Source organism: Lepus europaeus, chromosome 5, assembly GCF_033115175.1.
Source record: "Lepus europaeus isolate LE1 chromosome 5, mLepTim1.pri, whole genome shotgun sequence".
Taxonomy (NCBI): Eukaryota; Metazoa; Chordata; class Mammalia; order Lagomorpha; family Leporidae; genus Lepus; species Lepus europaeus.
Window position 1 is genome coordinate 116437168 of NC_084831.1, and position 20331 is coordinate 116457498.

At 52.5% G+C, this 20331-nt stretch overlaps 2 protein-coding genes across 2 annotated transcripts in view; both read left to right on the forward strand.

Annotated features, from left to right (window-relative positions):
* The window catches only part of VPS45 (vacuolar protein sorting 45 homolog), a 77582-nt gene extending 76348 nt beyond the window's left edge, over nt 1-1234 (forward strand). The window contains exon 15 of the mRNA XM_062192169.1: nt 1061-1234. Coding sequence (XP_062048153.1) covers nt 1061-1148 — 88 coding nt within the window. The 3' untranslated portion in view covers nt 1149-1234. The remainder of the gene's footprint in view (nt 1-1060) is intronic.
* A 7002-nt stretch (nt 1235-8236) lies between these two features.
* PLEKHO1 (pleckstrin homology domain containing O1) lies at nt 8237-18676 on the forward strand. The gene is made up of 6 exons (XM_062193531.1): nt 8237-8400; nt 9023-9169; nt 15566-15706; nt 16361-16465; nt 16825-16926; nt 17880-18676. Exons 1-6 carry the CDS (start codon nt 8371-8373, stop codon nt 18561-18563), a joined length of 1209 nt encoding a protein of 402 aa, XP_062049515.1. The 5' UTR covers nt 8237-8370; the 3' UTR covers nt 18564-18676.
* Nucleotides 18677-20331: the final 1655 nt, after the last annotated feature.

The window sequence follows — 20331 nt, forward strand, 5'->3', positions numbered from 1 at the left end:
AAAGCCAGGAGCCTGAAACTCCACCCAAGTCTCTCACATGGGTGGCAGGGGTCCAAGCAAGCTGTTGACACAGGCTGTGGCTTAATCCACTGCACTACAACCTGCTGTGCCACAATGTCAGCCCCATCTTAATCTCTAAATTTCATAGGATTGTGCACAGGTGCAGGTACACACACACACACACTTTAAAACAGTTCTTAGAAGAAAATAAATACAATGTATTAGTTATTAACCATTATGAAGGGCCTTGAGCTTTAATACGTACATTACATTTTTGTGCAAGTAAAAGAAAGATTTTAAAGCAGAAAGGAGGAGAGCATACAGTCAGATATAATCTGTGTTAGAAAAGTAACTCTGGGGGCCAGTGTTGTGGCACAACGGGTTAAGCCACTGCCTGCAGTGCCAGCATCCCATATGAGCACTAACTTGAATCCCAGCTGCTCCACTTCTGACTCAGCTCCCTGCTAATGTGCCTGAGGAAGCAGCAGAAGATGGCCCAAGTCCCGGAAGGAGCTCCTGGCTTCAGTCTGACAGCCCTAGCTGTTGTGGCCATTTGAGGAGTGAACCAGTAGATAGATAGATAGATCGATCGATAGATCGATCGATCTCTCTCTCTCTCTCTCCCATTATAAGTCTGCCTTTCAAATAAATAAATCTAAAAAAAAAAAAAGTAACCCTGGTGCCACTTTGTAGAGAAGACACTCGAGGAACAATGCAAGTTCTGAACCAGTTTTAGGAACATAGGAGGATTTAGGTAACATGCTCCTGAGACAACAGAATGGCCTTTGAAATTCTGAGTTCCTAACCAGGAATTTCACACGTGGAATATCTGTGCTAACAGGTTTCACCAGTTTAACCCTAAAGCACGAAGTGTGGGCCTCAGCGAAGAGCATGAGGGGCTCCCCTCCCACTCTGGGTGGGGCGGCCCCACACTCACACAGCAGACCTGTCCTTCCCGCGCGTTGTTTGTGCTATCTTTCCATCTCGGTAGATGTCATGAGCAAGATAATCTATTCTTGGCAATACTTTTGTTTTAAGTAACCTCAAATCTGCTTATCAGTTTCCTAGAGGAAGTCCTGGCTTCTGGACTGCACAGCCGAAGCAAGGAGAGCTCTCAAGTCACGTCGAGGTCAGCCAGCAGAAGATGAACCGGCGATGCAGAGGTGGGGCGAGCGGCCCAGCTGCCCGCCTGCCCCGCCGTGGGCTTTCCCCACTGAGCAGAGGTACTGCAGGGGCTGCGGGCTTCTTGCTTGTTCTGACGCCTCTCCAGGCAGCCCGAGGCTCCCCCACTGTTGGCACGGAGGCAGAGACCCTCAGTGATGAGCTGAGAATAAGCCTGAGCCCAACCCAACCCACTTTTCCCATGGTTTCTTTTTCAAATAAAGAAATGTATTATTTGTGTATTTGATAGCACAATCATTTCCATTTCTTATGAACTTTGTTGGGATCTTACTTGAAAAAAGGGGAAGCAGAGCCTGGAGGGATTTACAAGTACTTGTGTGCAGATGCTGCACTCCTCGGTTCCCTCCCTCTTCCCTTGACCCTTCCTACTGTCCCTTGGCCACATTCCTGCACAGCTCATTTCTGAAAACTCACCACGTCTCTTTAGAGAGCCATCCAAAAATTGTTCCTACGTTGCAATTTTCTGTGGCACTGAGAAACCATGTATGACGACAATAAAAATCCATTTTGTGAGAAGATATGAGTGATTCAGTTTTATGTCTTCGAGCCTAATTCATGGGAATGCATGAGGTGGGGCAGGAGCTGGCTTTTCAATAAACATAACCAAGGCGTTGCCTCCGCTGGAAGGAGATTTAAAGTATGTGGAGACAAATAATAAATCCTGGTATCAGTGTCACCTCCTTGAAAACAGCAGAGTGATGCTGTCCAGTCCTCACAGCCAGGGCCAGCACTATGGTACAGTGGGTTAGACTGCAGCCAGCAGCACCAGCATCTATATGCGCGCCCTGGCTGCTCCACTTCCTGTTCAGCTCCCTGCTAATGTGCCTGGGAAAGCAGGAAAGGTGGCCCAACTGCTTGAACCCCTGCCGCCCATGTGGGAGACCTGGATGGAGCTCCTGGCTCCTGGCTTCACCTGGCCCAGCCCTAGCCGTTGCAGCCATTTGAAGAATGAATCAGCGGATGGAAGATCTCGCTCGCTTGCTCTCTTTCTCTGTAATTCTCAAATAAATAAATAAATCTTCATAAAAAATACCACCTCCACCCTGGTTCTCTGTAGGTATATGTGTTTTGTGTGTTTCAATGTTTCTAATATGTCTACTGTAGACAGCCCAGGGTCAGATATATGTCATATTTTATGTGACTTTGGGATATTACTCAGATGTAGCTCAGGTTCCTCATCTATAAAATTAGAGTAATAATATAAGGATACTTCCAAAAATTCCTGGAAAATGAAATTAAAAGATGTTTATTTTGGTGCAAAAAAAGTTGAAATCATGCATACTTGTACATTGTCTGGTGCATAGTAACCACTCGGTGAAGTCTGACTAATAATTGTAGTAAGATTGACCCCTGTCTCCAAGTTGGGGGCACAACACAGAATCACTATGCAAAATGATTGGACTCCTGTCAACCCTCCCACTGCCCAATCAGCAGTTAAAGAAATACGGGGGAGGCTGAAAGATCACTCTGGTCACCTCCTCTTGCTCTGTTTCTCCCAGTTCTCAGCTGTTGTTTCTTTACATGCACACCTGATACCCTAAGGCCTGTATTACAGCTAAGATCTAAGGTCGTGTATTTTTTTTTTTTTCACTTTTGTGAGAATTTGGGGCAGATTTTTTTCCTTTTTAAAATTTTATTTATTTGAAAGGCAGAGAGAGAGCAAAAGAGACAATATTCTGTCTTCTGGTTCACTCCCTAAATGACCTATAATGACTCCCATAATAAACTCCCATAATGACCTTGGCTGGGCCAGGCTGAAGCCAGAAGCCAGGAGCTCGATCCAGGTCTCCCACCTGGGTGCAGGGGCCCAAGCACTTGAGCCATCTTCCACTGCTTTCCCAGCCTCATAAGCAGGGAGCTGGATCAGAAGTGGAACATCTGGTACTAACTGGTGCTTATATGGGAAGCCAGTGTCGAAGGTGGTGGCTTTACCTGTTGCACCACAATGCCAGGCCCTGTGTAGATTTTCCTTTTTTCTGAAGTATACGAGCCTTTTTAAATATATATTTATTTATTTACTTATTCCTTTATTTAAAAGGCAGAGTTAGCGGCTGGCGCTGTGGTGCAGCAGGTTAAAGCCCTTGCCTGGGCCGGCACCGCGGCTCAATAGGCCAATCCTCCGCCTTGCGGCGCTGGCACATCGGGTTCTAGTCCCGGTCGGGGCGCCGGGGTTCTGTCCCAGTTGCCCCATTCCAGGCCAGCTCTCTGCTGTGGCCCGGGAGTGCAGAGGAGGATGGCCCAAGTGCTTGGGCCCTGCACCCCATGGGAGACCAGGAGAAGCACCTGGCTCCTGGCTTTGGATCAGCGCGGTGCGCCAGCCGCAGCGGCCATTGGAGGGTGAACCAACGGTAAAGGAAGACCTTTCTCTCTGTGTGTGTCTCTCTCTCTGTCCACTCTGCCTGTCAAAAATTTAAAAAAAAAAAAAAAAAAAAAAAAAAAAAAAAACCCTTGCTTGAAGCACCGGCATCCCATATGGGTGCCACTTCTAGTCCCGGCTACTCCACTTCCGATCCAGCTCTCTGCTGTGGCCTGGGAAAGCAGTAGAAGATGGCCCAAGTCCTTGGGGCTCTGCACCCATGTGGGAGACCCGGAAGAAGCTCCTGGCTCCTGGCTCCTGGCTTCAGGTCGGCGCAGCTCCGGCCATTGCGGTCAATTGGGAAGTAAATCAGCGGATGGAAGACCTCTCTCTGTCTCTACCTCTCTCTGTAACTCATTCAAATAAATTTAAAAAAAAAAAAAATCTTTAAAAAATAAAAAACAAAGTTAGAGAGAGGGAGCGAGAGGGTTCACTTCCAAAACGGCCTCAAAGGATGGAGCTAGACCAGGCCAAAGCCAGGATTCTGTGTGTCTCCCACATGGGTGGCAGGGCTCAAGGACTTGGGCCATCCTCCACTGCTCTCCCAGGCACACTAGAAAGGAGCTGGATCAGAATTGGAGCAGGAGCTGATGCTGTGGCACAATAGGTTAATCCCAAATGGGCGCTGGTTCTAGTCCCAGCTGCTAGATGCCTGTGTTGCAGGCGGTGGCTTAACACGCTGCACCACAACACCAGCCCCTAGGTAGATTTTCTTGATTCTTCACTTTTCGTTGTTTTTCAAATAAGCTGCACTTGAGGAAGCATTTTCCAGTTTATATAGTCCTTTCAAATAAATAGAAACATCCTGCCCCCAAGGAGAATTACCTGTGTTTCCCTTCCTGTTGGTGAAGTAGCTCTTTGGGATAAAGAGAATAAAAACAGATTTTTCTTAAATCATTCTACTTCCATTGTATTCTCTACAAATAATATCAAGAAGGCTCTGAATGAATTCCACCCTCAAGGTGTGTGATGCCACAAGTTGGTATGTCTTTTATTAAGAATATTTCTATGCAAGATTTACAAAGCTGATCTCATTATTACTGTCCCTTTATTTGCCCCTCTAAGAACAGTATTTTAATTAAAGTTTGATGTGCTTGTAATAATTCTCTCCCCCATAGCTGGGAATGCCCCAGTCAAAACCACTCAATCCCATTTACTCCACAAAAGCCAAGGATATTTGTTTTTAAATGACTGTTTGGATCTGCCCAGTAAACTTGTAGGCAGCAATTCACAGGTTGTTATCTCTGATAGCTCCCTTCCTTTTCCCTTAAGTGGAGTCACTTATAAATTATTCAGTTGAAGAATAAAGCTGCTGGCAGTGGTGTGCTATCCATGTTAGGAGGTAACCCATCATGAGTCCTCCCAGTATCTTATCTCCACCAAAGAGAGAAACTGTTGGGAGTTATTTTTATGATGTGTGTACGTGGTAGCGTGGCGCTAAGGAGACAGTCCTATTAAAATGTGTAAAGGAACCCAGAAGTTCTTATTCAGATTTCTCACTTCGGCATTGGTCTTTGGAAAACAGTCCCACACAGATCCCAGTTCAAGTGCATTGAGGTTCATCTGGCAAGAGCGACATCAGCTGGGAGAACAGGCCAGGGGACGAGTGTGGCATATGGCAAGAGGGATGAGTGGCAGGACAAAGTGAGACAAGGTGAGGGAAGGTAGGAATGAGAGAAATGCCCGAAATTTATGTAACATCTTAAGGAGCAGACAGGCAAGCAAGGTTCTGCAGCCCACATGCATCTGCTGTGGAATCTGAAAATTACTTTGGAGGTTTTTTATTTTCTATCAGTCCCTCTGCCTGATGTTCCACAAAGCTCTAACATGCACTAGGAGACACTCGCGTAGTGTTGATTAAATGAAAGTTACTGGGGAAGAAGGGAGTTGCAGCAAGTCATGAAGTTCCCCCACCCCCACCCAAAGCAGAATCCATTTAAACTATAAATCTGAATCACTCCCACAGCCTGGCCAGCAAGCCTTCACAGGGATCCCATGGGCTAGCTTCCACACCAGGGCACTGGGACATTTTGCTTCTTCACAAATGAACATATCCTGGGGTGATTTTTTTCTTTTTCTTTTTCATTCTTCTTTCATCACTTTTTCAAAAAAAAAAATTATGCATCTATTTTGCAAGTCAGAGTTACTGAGAGAGGGAGATCATCCATCCAGAGGGAGATCGCCACAGGAAGCCAGGAGCCAATAGCTTTATCTCTGTCTGCCACATGGGTGTTGGGGCCCAAAAACTTGGGCCATTTTCAGCTGCTTTTCCCAGGCCATTAGCAGGGAGCTGGATTGGAAGTGGAGCAGCTGGGACATGAATCGGCACCCATATTAGATGCTGGCATCACAGGCAGCAGCTTTACCTGCTACGCCACAATGCCAGCCCCTTCTTTTATCATTTTTAACACAGGGGAATAAGTAATAGAGACGGTGGGGAATGGAAAGTCATGGCTTGGGGAATGGGATTTGTGTTGTGTGGATTCTAGAAACTTGCATAAAACTTGGGCAAGTTACAGAATTGCCTTGTTCCCTCACTGTCCAAGAGGAATAGGAGTATTTATTGTGCATACGCCCCAAGGTGCCACTAGAGATTTAAAGAAATGATAGGTGAGATTTTTTTTTTTTTTTTAATTCATGGGTAGGGGCTGGCACTGTGGCGCAGGGGGTTAACGCCCGTGGCCTGAAGCACCGGCATCCCATGTAGGCGCCGGTTCAAGACCCGGCTGCTCCACTTCCAATCCAGCTCTCTGCTGTGGCCTGGGAAAGCAGCAGAAGATGGTCCAAGTCCTTGGGCCCCTGCACCCACGTGGGAGACCCAGAAGAAGCTCCTGGCTCCTGGCTTCAGATCGGCGCAGCTCTGGCTGTTGCGGCTAGTTGGAGAGTGAACCAACAGATGGAAGACCTCTTTCTCCCTGCCTCTCCTCTCTCTATGTAACTCTGACTTTTGAATAAATAAATAAATCTTAAAAAAAAAAAAAAAGGTCATGGGCAAATGGACCTAGAAGTATATTTCAGTGCAAAAGGTTTTGAATTCCACGCAGTCTTCCATGATTCCCATTTCCCAGGAACGTTCTGAAGACACACACACACACACACACACACACACCGGCCCCGAAGACCATTTTTGAAAGGATGAAGTTCTGTGTGTAAAAGAGAAGAATTAATCAGTACAGGCAAGGGAGAGAGGTTGAAAGGATTATCACTGGAATAGGCGGAAACACCCAGCTGGGAGCAGAGGAGCCCTCCCTCATTTGACAGAATGCTGCAAAAAGCCAAAATATCCTCCACCCCTCCAACCACAAATCAGCCAACACTTCCTTCTATCTTGAGACAGCTCTAGAAAAAGGATTTTTTTTTTTTCCCTTTTGCCTGCTCCTCTGTTCCAGCGATTTTTATTCATTTGCGGTTATTGTGTGCCTACCATATGCCAGGCAATGTGTTCATCTGCTTATTTTACAATTAGCCCTGGAGGACTAATATTTTATCTTGAGAATACTTACACAGGTCACCTCAGCTATTCCCCTAAGGGAATACAACAAGGGGTTGTTGGTGGAAACGGCAGCTCATCTCTCACCATTTAGCATGTGGAGGAATGGACACCTAAACAAATTCAGGGACTTGACCAAAGGCCACAGAGTGACGATGACACATGGTGGCCAAACTGGAGTCTCTGGGCTCCCCTCTTCCCATCAGATACGAACCTGAGAGCCTCAAGCAGCCAAGCTGTGTCCTGCAGGCTCTGGGGTGGATCAGCAGAGGAGCCCCCAGGCAAGGCATCCGCCGGGCACTGACCTCTTTCTCCACTGGTCCCCAGAGCGATAGACTGGCCAGTCTTGGAGTTTCACCCTCACCCAGAGCTAACATGTCAAGCCATTGGGGTGATGGCTCTGGGCTTCGGCGACAGAGTTCTACTCCAGCCTGCACTTGCAAATCCCTCGACCGACCTGTGCCTCTCACTTTCTCCCTGTGCCGTGGGGAGCACAATACCCACTTAGGGTTCCCCCTCGAGGCTCACCTAAGGCCTCCGAGGCTTGGAAACTGCAAGAAATGCGTCTGCCTGGGAACTTCGCTGCCCCCTAGCCCCCGCACGCCGACCCCCGCCGACCCCCGCCGAGGCAGGAAACTTTTCCCCCACGTTTGACCTGCCCAGCCACTCTCCGCCACGCAGGCGGCGTGAAATCCCGACGCCGGCCAGGGGCCCGCGCCCTCGCCCAGCTCTGGGGCGCGAGGGGACCTCCCTCGGGGTTATCTCCGGCTCCGCGGCGCGGCGCATCTCCCCGGCAGCCGCGCGGGCCCGCGCCGCCAGCTCTCCGCGCGCCCCGGCAGCCGCGCTCCGGCGGGGCTCGGGTCTGCCTCAGCCTCGCCGAGTCGGAAACAAAGGCGGGGGGCGGGGGAGCGCACTCGCTGCGGCTCCGCGATTCGCCCTTTATTCTGAACTCGCAACGTCAGCGGCCCGCGGATGGAGCTGCGGGGCGCGGGCTGGGCCGCCCACAGCGCGCCGGGCCGGGGGAGCGGCCGCGCCGGGCCGGGCGAGCGGGTGGCGGGGGCGCGCTCGGGGGCCCGGGCCGCGTGGGCGCCGGGATGGAGGGCGCCGAGGGGCGGGGAGCGGGCGTGCGTGTGTGTGCGAGTGCGAGTGCGAGGGAGGCCGGCCTTTAGTGTAACCGGAGCTACAAAGAAGGGGAGAGTCCGGGAGCGGGAGGGAGGGAGCCAGGGAGGAGCGGCGGCGGCGGCGGCGGGGCATCGCCGACACCCGCCCGCTGGGAAGGAGCCCCCCGAGGCGGCCTCGGCCCCCCGACGCGGGCCGCCCCTCGGCCCCGCGCCCGCCCGGAATGATGAAGAAGAACAATTCCGCCAAGAGGGTGAGTGCGGCGCCGCCGGCCCTCAGACCGTCGCTCACTTCGTGCGCCCGCGACCCCGGCCCCGTCGGGGCTGCCCGTGACCGCGGCGGCCTGCGCGGGACCCCCCAGCCCCGGCCGCGCCCCAGCCCCGATCCTGAGCCACGGGGGTCCAGCCGGCCTGGCAGCGCCGGGCTCCGCGACCAGGCACCGGGGGGCTTTTGTTTGTTTACTCGCGTCGGGGGGCTTTCAACTTGGCTTAGTTTCTGGCCGACCCGCACCCCCGCCTCCCCGGGGCGGCCGGCCCCGTTTGCTTCGCGCCGTGCGGCGGCGAGGACACAGGGAGAAGGAACACGAGAGAGATGCCGTTAGTGCCGGCCGGCGGGGGAGGGGAGGGGGCCGGGGCGCGCCGGAGCCCCCCGGCCGCGCGGCCCAGCCCCTTCCCCGCGCGGCTTCGCCGGTTCCTGGGGGAGCGGGAGGGCCGCGGCGGGCGAGAGCGGCGCCGAGTGGGGCGCCGACCTTGGCTTCCCCGCCTCCAGCCTTCGGCGACGACAGGGGCACCGAGCAGTGGTGCGCCCCGGGCTGAGGGGAAGGAAACAGCTGTAACCGCCTCACCGTCTGCTTCTCCTCTCGCCCCCCGGGCCAGGGGCCGCAGGATGGAAACCATCCGTCTGCAGCGCCGGAGAAGGTCGGCTGGGTCCGGAAATTCTGCGGGAAAGGGATTTTCAGGGAGATTTGGAAGAACCGCTACGTGGTGTTGAAGGGGGACCAGCTCTACATCTCTGAGAAGGAGGTAGGTGCTGTGGGCGCACCGGGCCCCCGTTTCCTCCCCTTGCGGCCACTTCGTCTCACCAACTCTGCTCGCCCCTTGACCTCGCCCCGCAAAAGCAAGTTCAGTGCTCTCTGCCCTGTCTTGTCTGCAGAGAACGGTCATCCGTTAGCGAGAAGACCCGAGTGACAATTAGAAGTTGAGTTTGCGTCTTCGTGTTGCTTCTTTGCAAATACCTTACCTTCGTGGCCACAGTGCTGAGCCCTGCCCGCCTGGCCCAGGAGTGCTTAGTGGCCCCTGCTGCCTCCTACCCTGGCCCGACCTCTTGAACACAGGATTGGTTTTGTTTTTTTTTTTCTCTGCTACTGCTGCTGAAACCTCTGTCCAGCTTACCGTCTGCTATTCGTGGTCTCCCCTGTCCTGTCTTGTAGACCAGCCGTACAGGTCCTGTTAGAAGCACAACCACCTTGCAGCATAGAAGCCACACCTATGAGCGGTCTTCAGAAAGTTCGTGGAAGACACATATTACCAAAAAAAACCCTGCGTGAAGTTCAGAAATGTTTATCTTTGCATTCTTTTTTCCACAAACTTTTTGAAGTCCCTTTGAACAACCCAGGGTTAGTCTCCCTCGAACTCAGGAGAGTTTTTGTTTTTGTTTTTGTTTTTAAGACATTTATTTATCTGAAAGGCAGAGTTAGATGCAGAGAGAGAGGCCTTCCATCTGCTGGTTCACTCGCCAAATGGCCGCAGTGGCCAGAGCTGGGCTGATCCAAAGCCAGGAGCCAGGAGCCTCTTCTGAGTTTCGCACGTGGGTACAAGGGCCCAAGGACTTGGCCTATCTTCTGCTGCTTTCCCAGGCCATAGCAGAGAGCTGGATCAGAAGAGGAGCTGCCGGGACTGGAACCCAGTGCCCGTATGGGATGCTGGCACTGCAGGCGGCAGCTTTACCCACTGTGCCACAGCACTGGACCCAGGAGAGTGTTTCTGAGTGGTAGATATTATTGTCCACTCCTTTACTTTCAAAGAGAAGAAAAAAAAAAAAAAAAAAAGGACTACATGGTTCCTCTTCCTGCCTCCCATCCCCCAGTTTGTATCAGGAGGGAGAAAAGTTGAATCATGAACCCCATATGTCTCTGGATAGCTTTGGCTCTTAGTTAAGCATGAAAACCACACTCTACGTTGGGTTAGAACCTGAACCAAGACCCATGAACTTCGATTTCTTCCTTTTTTGTCCCTAAGTCTTGGGATAGATAACGTGGGGTAACACTGAGAAATTGGAATTGTCCCTCTATGGGCTAGAATTCATTCCAGCCCCTGCCTCTGTGACTGTCAGTGGAACCTGCGAGGCTGTCCTGTGGCCCCTCCTGCCCTCATGCTGTGTTCCCTTGCCCAGGGTAATGCGGAAGTCCTCCCTGAGTTCTAACCTCTTCTGCTTTCTGTAGTAGCGATTCTTATTCAGTAGGTTATATTTAGGTAAATAAATCCTTTTATGGTATTGAACCAGACACACACGCAGTCCAAGAGAAAGTACGCATCTGAGAACAGCATGTAAGCAACTAGGGAAGAAGTGAGCACTGCCGGGGCACAGGGGTCCCTCTGGAGGGTAGGTGTGGCTCGCTGTGTACACCAGGCTAGGAACTCGGTGATGCAGAGTCCTAGGAGTGAGGTGCAAGGCCACTGTCACAGGAGATTCATTTTTATATTTTATTCTCCTGTATCCAATCACAAATCCTACACAAAGTGTTCGCCACAATCTTCTAGCTTTCCAGTTTAAAAACAAAACAAAACAAAAGGCAAGTGTCAGAGTGTATCTCCTGTCTTCCCTGAACTTCATAATGGCAGGAAACTCAAGTGAGCAATCAAGGAGAACTTCCTACACGTCAAAGGGGAAACATGAGAACAGTGAAAGGACAGAAGCAACAAGACTTTTTTTTTTTTTTCTTGTTTATATTTCCCAGAGAGCAGAGTCTGGGAGCAAAAAAGCATGGTTGGTCCTTGTTTGTGGAAAAAGGGGTCCAGAGACAGGGGAGAAGATGGAATGGCCTCAGTGTCGAGCGTCTGATGTCCTATGAGTCAGGAGCATCTGACTGTCCCGGGCCGGTTGCCCCTGCTGGGGGACTGGTCTAGGAAAAGAGGGAACAGGAGTGTGGATGTGACTGTGCTCTGGAGCCAGCTTCCAGGTGGCAGTGGTCCTGGGTTTAAAGGTGATAGTGACCAAGGAGTCTAGCCTTTAGTCTGCCCACTGTCCAAAGCTCCATAGCCAATGTATTCAAGGTTTAAAGAAGAAACGAGTATAGCGTAATGTTTGGAACTAACGTGTTAACGCAAGACAACTTCTAACCCGCCCAGAATTTGCACCGGTCTCTGTTGCTACTTCCCCAAGTAGAGGTGAGGTCTCCCGTAACTGTTTCCACTGTAGAATTTCTTCTACACTTGTTACCAATCATTTTCTTTGTTCTCAGTCCAAGAGCACTTTTCTGAGAGAGACCTTTGTGATCAGGGTTGATGCACAGGAACAGGGCTGAACCTCAGGGAGACCTCAGGGCAGAGAAAACTGGGTTCAGGGAAACTCTTTAGCAAATGAGAAGCATTCCCTTTTGTGCACCAAGGACAAAGAGTCGGGAAAGGAAGGGTTACTTTGGAAGATAGGTAATTATAAGTGAGACTTTGGGAATTAGATGAGGGACAGGGGACAGCATACAGTGGAGAACAAGGCTCCCGGGATTGTCCGTCTTCCCTGGGCACTGGAATGTGCTTGATCTGCCTCCTGTCTCAGTGTCTGCTGCTCCCCAGAGCTGCTTATCAGCCTGTGTCCAAGCCAGAATACTCCCTTCCCTTCCCTTCCCTTCCCTTTCCCTATGAAAACAGAACAAGTTACTCTCTTCCCCTGGCTAGACCCACACCCAGCACTTTCCTCTCCAAGTTTTCTGGCCTCTGCTGATAGTCTCAGCTCTGGGGAAGGAGGTGGAAAGAAAGGCTGATGCATCATCCTGCATCCTGGACCCACATTTCTGGGAATTGTTCCTGGATGTCCCTTGCCAGCACCTTGTCCTCCTACCCATAATCCTTCAAGGCCTCTGGTCTTTTCTCGGCCTAAAGCTAGGGAGCCCCAAAAAGGGGAGAGCCTGGAGGAGCCAAGCCTTACTGAAACAGAGGTAGATGTGTGAGTAGTCATTCACTTGAACGGGGTTACGTGATCATCTGTCATCAACGCATAGGCTTAGCAGCAGTTCAAAAGGATGGGCAGATACAAGACTATAAATGGGCTGGTGGGTGGAAGGAAGAAATACTTCTCCATTTCAGAGTTGATAAGAACCAGTGGAATAGATGAGGTCACCTCCATACACATGGTTCTTTTTATTTTATTTTATTTTTAAAATTTGTTTATTTGAGGGGCCGGCGCCGTGGCTCACTTGGTTAATCTTCCGCCTGCAGCGCCGGCATCCCATATGGGCGCCGATTCTAGTCCCAGTTGCTCCTCTTCCAGTCCAGCTCTCTGCTGTGGCTCGGGAAGCAGTGGAGGATGGTCCAAATGCTTGGGCCCCTGCACCCGTGTGGGAGACCAGGGAGAAGCACCTGACTCCTGGCTTTGGATCGGCACAGTGCCGGCCGTAGCAGCCATTTGGGGGGGTTAACCAATGGAAGGAAGACCTTTCTCTCTCTCTCTCTCTCTCTCACTGTCTATCACTCTACCTGTCCAAAAAAATTTTTTGTTTATTTGAAGGGCCAGCACTGTAGCATAGAAAGTTAAGTCTCACCTGCAGTGTTGGTATCCTATATGGGCACCGATTTGAGTCCTGGCTGCTCCACTTTTGATCCAGCTTCCCTGCTAATGCACCTGGGAAAGCAACAGAAAATGGCCCAAGTCTCTGAGCCCCTGCACCCATGTGGGAGAACTGAAAGGTTCCTGGCCCCTGACTCAGCGCGGCCCGGCCCTGGGCCATTGCGGCCATTTAGGGAGTGAACCAGTAAATGGAAGATCTCTCTCTACTCTCTATATCTTTGCCTTTCAAACAATTTTTTTTTTTTTTTTTTTTGACAGGCAGAGTTAGAGAGAGACAGAGAGAAAGGTCTTCCTTTTCTGTTGGCTCACCTCCAAGTGGCCACTACGGCCGGCGTGTTGCCAAAACCAGGAGCCAGGTGCTTCCTCCTGGTCTCTCACATGGGTGCAGGGCCCAAGGACCTAGGCCATCCTCCACTGCACTCCCGGGCCACAGCAGAAAGCTGGACTGGAAGAGGAGCAACCGGGACAGAATCCGGCGCCCCAACCGGGGCTAGAACCCCGGGGTGCCAGTGCCACAGGCGGAGGATTAGCCTAGTGAGCCACAGTGCCAGCCTCAAACAAATATTTTTTAAAAATACATTTATTTGAAAGGCAGAGTTGCAGAGAAAGAGAGGAATTGAGAGACAAAGAGAGAGAGCTTCCATCTGCTGGTTCACTCCCCAAATGGTCACAATGGCTGGAGCTAGGCCAGTCCAAAGCTAGGAACCAGGAGCTTCTTCGGGTCTCCCACATGGGTTCAGGGGCCCAAGCACTTGGGCCATCTTTCACCACATCACCAGGCCACTAGCAGGGAGGTGGATCAGATGTGAAGCATCCAGGAGTCAAACTGGCACCCACATGTGATGCTGGTGTCTCAGGTGGTGGCTTTACCCACTACGCCTCAGCGCCAGCCCCCATGCATATGATTCTTACTTTAGAGCTTGGAAAGTGAAGGCTGTTTTATGAAATGATTCCATTCAAGGAGGATAAATGTCTTCTCAGACATGAGGCTGCTTTTACATGATGGTTTCACTTTAACAAGACAAGTGCTGGTAGCTTTCATATCTCCTCCCAGGAGAACGGGAAGATCTCATTGCTGGGGTATTCTCAACCCCAGGCTCAAGTAGAAAAGGGAACAGGCCACTCTGTCTGGGCTAGTAACTAAGTCTGCTCTCTGTAACTTAAGTCCTTGCAAGCAAAACAAACCCATAAACCATTGCTTCAGAGTACCAGGGCTACAGGGAATCCCACCTTAGGGGAAAGGAGAAAAAAATTCTTAGAGGCTTAAAATAGACCTTTGAAGAAATGTTAATGGAATTTGTTTCATGACACTCAGAAAAAACTGATTGGTGTTGGAGGATGTAGATAGAATTGTGGGCTCAGATTAGACATACCGCAAGTGTAAGCACCAACTGTTAGGTGAAGTGGCCTGCGTGCCAGATAGGCCCTGTGGCAGGAAGGGCTGAGTTTAGGTACTTGGAAGAGCTTCCTGGAAATACAGGGACTTGACCACTCAAACTGGAACAAGACTGCAGCCTGAAATGTAGTCTTCCGGAGGGAGTCTGGGTGCATCGTTGGCTGGAGAGAGGTGGTTAGGCAAATGGCTTTTCGGGGATTAGGGAGTAAGGCCGAATCGTCACAGTTCCTGGACTGAGTGAGGAGGGGGTGGGAACTATGGTTGTATTTTGCAGCTTGACCACAGAAACCCAGGACCAGATACCAGAGGCTGCTATTCCTGTGTTGATGGCACTCCTGAAGCAAGGTGGAGGAGTCTCTGTATAACAGTGTATATTAAAGGAGGGAGCTGGCAAGGGCAAGAAAGCCCATGGTGTGGAGTAGGCACTGAACCCGTGGTTAAAGACGCCGTTCGGGACACCCACACCCCATGTCAGAGCACCTGAGTTGCAGGCCTGGCTCTGCTTCCAAGTCCAGCTTTCTGCTAATGCACCTGCTAGGAGGCCGCAGGTGCTGGCTCAAGGATGGCGGGTCCCTGCCACCCTCCATGGGAGACGTAAAGTTCCAGGGGCTCCCAGCTCTATCCTGACCCAGCCCTGACTGCTGTGGCCATCTGGGGAGTGAACCAGAGATAGAAGGTCTCTCATTTTCTCTCATTCCCTCTCCTACCCCCACTCCTTCCCTCTGCCTTTCAAATAAAAGGAAAATAAATTTATTTTTCCACAAGAAAGCATAAGCATCTGAGTGGGAAGGCCAGACACAAGGCCTGACGTTCCCTGACACGAGGCCTGCTTTTATCTCCTGCCTCTGGACCGTCAGGGACATCCAGGTCTTGTTTATCTCAGCATGATCGGATCAGCCTGTTCTTGATGTCCCTTTAAGGACATGAGCCTCAAGGACACAGAAGCAGTGTTGTTCTGGAAGAGAATGGGGATTCTGGTTGAAGAGGGGCCTGCCAGGGCTCTGGATATGGTAGCTTGGGGAAGGGGAAGTGGGATAGGAGGTTTAGACAGAATCTACCCGAGGAATCAGGACGTGGAGGCTGCCCCCGCCCTGTCCCCTGTGGAGGAGGACAGTTTTCCTGGGCTGTCATCCCCCCCAGCCTCAGCATTCTCTGGTTCCCAAGACTCATCGAACGTAGCCGTGGGCTGGAGGGGCCAACTAATTTTATCCTCCTCATCTCACTCCCCACCTTCCCCTAGGTAAAAGATGAGAAAAACATTCAAGAGGTGTTTGACCTGAGTGACTATGAGAAGTGTGAAGAGCTCCGGAAATCCAAGAGCAGGAGCAAGAAAAACCATAGCAAGTTTACTCTGGCCCACTCCAAACAGCCTGGTAACACGGTCAGTTCCTCCTGCCACCTCGGCTGCCGGAACACTGAGGGGGCTGGGGCAGGTGGCAGGGGGCAAAGGGAGACCCTCCAGCAGCTGCTCTCTGCCGTGACCTCGGCCCAGGGGCTCTGACTCGCTCTGCTTCTGGCTTGTACTTGAACCTGCGACTGTTGTGGCCATTTCCTTCCCTCCAGGCAGGCCATCCTTTAATCTGTTCCGTCATGAAGATTCATTCATTCATCTCTCTCCCTCCCTCTCTCCCTTCCCCCCTCTTCCTCTCTCACATCTCTGGAGAAACTCATTGGCCCCTGTAGATGAAGTTTTCCTTTGATTCCTGCTAAGAGAACCCGGGGAAGCCGTTCCTGTCAGGTTGATTTCTTCAGACCTTTAGAGATTTACTGTCCTTGACTGAACCTCCTCTGGTTATCTGCAGTGCCAGCACCCTTCCTAGTTCTTCCTCACTCATTGTGAAACAGCTTCCAAGCTGTGGCAATTTACAGCCATGGAGGCTGGGTTTCCTTGAGTGTGGATGCCCTGGGAGCAGAATCGTTGCTCCTTCCAGGAGCTGGATTTAAGAGAATAACCTGATCATCTCCTGCTTCTTCACTGTCACCACGAGACACCAACTCCAGAACTCCAGCTGCAACAAGGATCTGTTCCCCACAGGCACCCAACCTGATCTTCCTGGCAGTGAGTCCGGAAGAGAAGGAGTCGTGGATCCATGCCCTCAACTCCGCCATCACCCGGGCTAAGAACCGCATCCTGGATGAGGTCAGGGAGCTCCTGTGGGCAGAGACCGGGGGGGCGGGGGGGGGGGGGGGCTGGGACGTCCCGGAGGGGAGCGAGCTGTGTGGGCCCCAGGCACTGCTCCCAGCCAGTTCTCCTTTCTGAAGCCCCGGATTGCCTTCCAGCCTCTCTCTGACTCCTGCACTCCTCTCCCCCTGCTTCAGGAGGCATGAGGCAGCCTTGGGTCAGCTTAAGGAGCCTCTTCCTTCCAGTAAATCCCTTTGCCTGTGGATTTGCTCAGAAGCGGTTAACGGGGTGGGTTTGCTTCTCAGTCCGGGTGTGTCTGGGCCTCGGGGGCTGCCTGGGGGGGCTGAGCGCCTGTCACTCACAGCGCCTCTCTTCAGGTCACCGTGGAGGAGGACAGCTATCTCGCCCACCCCACCCGAGACAGGGCAAAAATCCAACACTCTCGCCGCCCCCCGACACGGGGGCACCTAATGGCTGTGGTACGTAAGACTAAGAAACCTAAACATTTTCAGAGGGGGCCAGTTCTGTGTCCGTTCACCCCAGAGAGAGCCGTGAGCACCAGAGGCGTTTGTGAGAGTCTTCTTGACACCAGCATCACAGGTTGGAGACATCTTCCACTCCTGCCTGCCTCTTCTAAATCAGATGGTTTATTAAGCACCTACTATGATGCAAAAGTCCCCGCTCTCAGTCATTTTATCGTCTTTTGGGGAAAAAAAGATAAGCTCCCAGAAAAGTGCAAAGTGGAAGAATGAAATTCCATAGAAAACAGTGGAAGCTGCTACATGGTAGCCAGCTGTGCTGACGGACAGCAGCGCTACCACGGGCACTCCGAGGAGGAAGGGCCACGGGAAACCCCGTGACACATAGAGTGCTGATTTCTCTCGTTCATGGGAGCTCCACGTCTCCAGAGAGAGAGGCAGTCAGACCCAGCAGAGAGAGCAGAGGCCTCAGGGTTAGGGCCTGAGTGGGCACGTTGGCAGGTTGCTGTGCCTGAAGCTGCGTGTCTGCACACCCAAACGGGGCCGTGATCACACCGGCCCCGAAGGTTTGCTCACGGAGTGTTAAAACAACAGGTTTACGTAACGGCATTTGAGGTATTACATACACTTAGCACCATGTTTTGGTTCGACTGTTACGGTAACAGAGTCCAAGTTTTACTGTAAGACAAGAAGTTCTGAGTTCCTAAGAGCAGAGGCGGCTCAGAGGACGCCGGTGGAAGGGGACAGGTAGTGCGTCGGCAGCCTGTGCGAGACGCCCTCAGAAAACCTGTAGAAATCACTGTTAGTCCAAGGAGTCATAGGAAACAAAGTCGAAGGACTCAAGTGAGGGCTTCTCCTGTCGAGGAGGCCGTGACTTCAAGGCAGCCGCTCCCGGGGTGGGTTCCTGGCCGGTGACCATGTAAACCCCTCACTCCCGTTCTCTTCCTCCCCAGGCCTCGACCTCTACCTCGGATGGCATGCTGACCTTGGACCTGATCCAGGAGGAAGACCCTTCCCCCGAGGAGTCAACCTCTTGTGCCGAGAGCTTTCGGGTTGACCTGGACAAGTCTGTGGCACAGCTGGCCAGCAGTCGGAGGAGAGCAGACTCGGACCGGGCAGGCAGCCTCCCCCGACCTTGGGAGAAGCGAGACAAGGGGGCCACCTACACCCCCCAGGCACCCAAGAAGTTGACCCCCACAGAGAAGGGCCGCTGTGCCTCCCTGGAGGAGATCTTGTCTCAGCGGGACGCTGCCCCAGCCCGTGCCCTCCCGCTGCGGGCTTCGGGACCCTCCGCCTCCGTCCCACCCCTCCCGGGGCAGCTGTCCCGGATTCAGGACCTGGTAGCAAGGAAACTGGAGAAGACTCAGGAGCTGTTGGCAGAGGTTCAGGGACTGGGAGATGGGAAGCGAAAGGCCAAGGACCCCCCTCGGTCTCCGCCTGATTCTGAGTCAGAGCAGCTGCTGCTGGAGACGGAGCGGCTGCTGGGAGAGGCCTCATCGAACTGGAGCCAGGCCAAGAGGGTGCTGCAGGAAGTCAGGGAGCTGAGGGACCTGTACAGACAGATGGACCTGCAGCCCCCCGACGCCCACCTCAGACAGACTGCCCAGCACAGCCAGTACCGCAAGAGCCTGATGTGAAGACGGGAGATGGATCTAGAACTCTGGCAGGCGGACAGACTCTTATCGCCACGTGTTTCAGGATAAAGCTTTTTTATTTACCTCAATCAAAAAAAGAGAAAAACACAATCAAACTCAACTGCTCTTGCTGATGCCTGACCCCACCCCCCGCCCCCCACAGCCCGTCTTTTCCCCCTAGCCCACTTTCCTCACCACCCTCTGAGACTGGAGGAGAAGCCCCCGCGCCGAGAGCAGTGTTCGGGAAAGGCGCTATCGCCTGCAGACAGAAGGGGTCACAGAGCCAGGCCTGGGCGGGGGGCGGGGGTCATCCTGGTGCTCCCAGGGACACACACAACTTCCCAGGTCAGAGGGGGACGGTCGGAGGTTCTCTTCCATGTCCCATTCCAGGATTGCAACCTGAGGGTGAAATTTCAGCTGCCTAACTCCAGGTCTAGGGACGTGGAGGCTAGTGCCACCCATCTGTGCACACAGGAGAAGTGACATTTATCCCAGCCCTGAGGAAGATACATGAATGAAAAATCTCCCCACCCAGATGCTGGCTTCTCATAGCCGTCTAAACGCCATCGAGCCGCCTGGTTTTTCTTTCTTTTTTTTTTTTTTTTTTTTAACAGGCAGAGTGGACAGTGAGAGAGAGACAGAGAGAAAGGTCTTCCTTTTGCCGTTGGTTCACCCTCCAATGGCTGCCGCGGTAGCGCGCTGCGGCTGGCGCACTGCGCTGATCCAATGGCAGGAGCCAGATGCTTCTCCTGGTCTCCCATGGGGTGCAGGGCCCAAGCACTTGAGCCATCCTCCACTGCACTCCCTGGCCACAGCAGAGAGCTGGCCTGGAAGAGGGGCAACCGGGACAGGATCAGTGCCCCGACTGGGACTAGAACCCGGTGTGCCGGCGCCGCAAGGCAGAGGATTAGCCTGTTGAGCCGCGGCGCCGGCCTGGTTTTTCTTACTGGAGGTGTTTCTGCACTTCTCCCACGCCCTTCCCAACATTGATTGAAAGATAACAACTTTGGGGGGGGAGGGGTGACACTTTGGTCATGTGCCTGGGCAGGCTAGCTCAGAGGAACTAAGGACAGCTGACCCCACAGAACTGAACTAAGAGTGAAACTGATGCGAGGAGGGTAGGATGAAGGGGGAAGCCGAAGGGTCCAGGTTCCCCTTTGAGCCAAACCAGGGTTTCCGGTCGCCTCGTCCTGTCCTTGCTCAGACCTCGCCAGCATCAGTCCAATTTGGAAAAGCAGCTCCCTCCGTGCACCGCCACCCTCCCTGACCACCTTGGAGCTGCTGGCCCGCCTTGCCTCCTTGTCCATGGCAGGGCCCATCCAAGGCATCTTGTTTGCTGCTTCTCACGTTTCTGAAGGTCAGGTTTTCTAACCGTAGTAAGGTTCAGAAAAGCGATTTTTGGAAAGGGGATCAGAGCCTCATGAACCACACAAATGAGGAGCTTTACAAATCCTGATGTGGTTCCCTTCGAGCTCCTTGATCCTCTCCCTTAGATCTCCCAAAAACCATCACGTCAGCTTCCCCTTGGAGTGGGGCAAATCGCAAGTGTGTCCCAGCAACGAGGCTGCCCTAACATTGGGAAGCCAGGGCAGAGGGGAGGGGAGAACCTTCTGGGAGGAACAACTGCACTTGCTGTTCTGCCCTGACACTACTGCTGCAACTCCAGGAAACAAGATAGGCGAATCCGAGTTAAAGGATCTCCAGGGAAGAGGGAGTCGCCCTGTCATGAGGATTTTTCCCTAGACCCAGCTTGAAGTCATCTGTAATATGT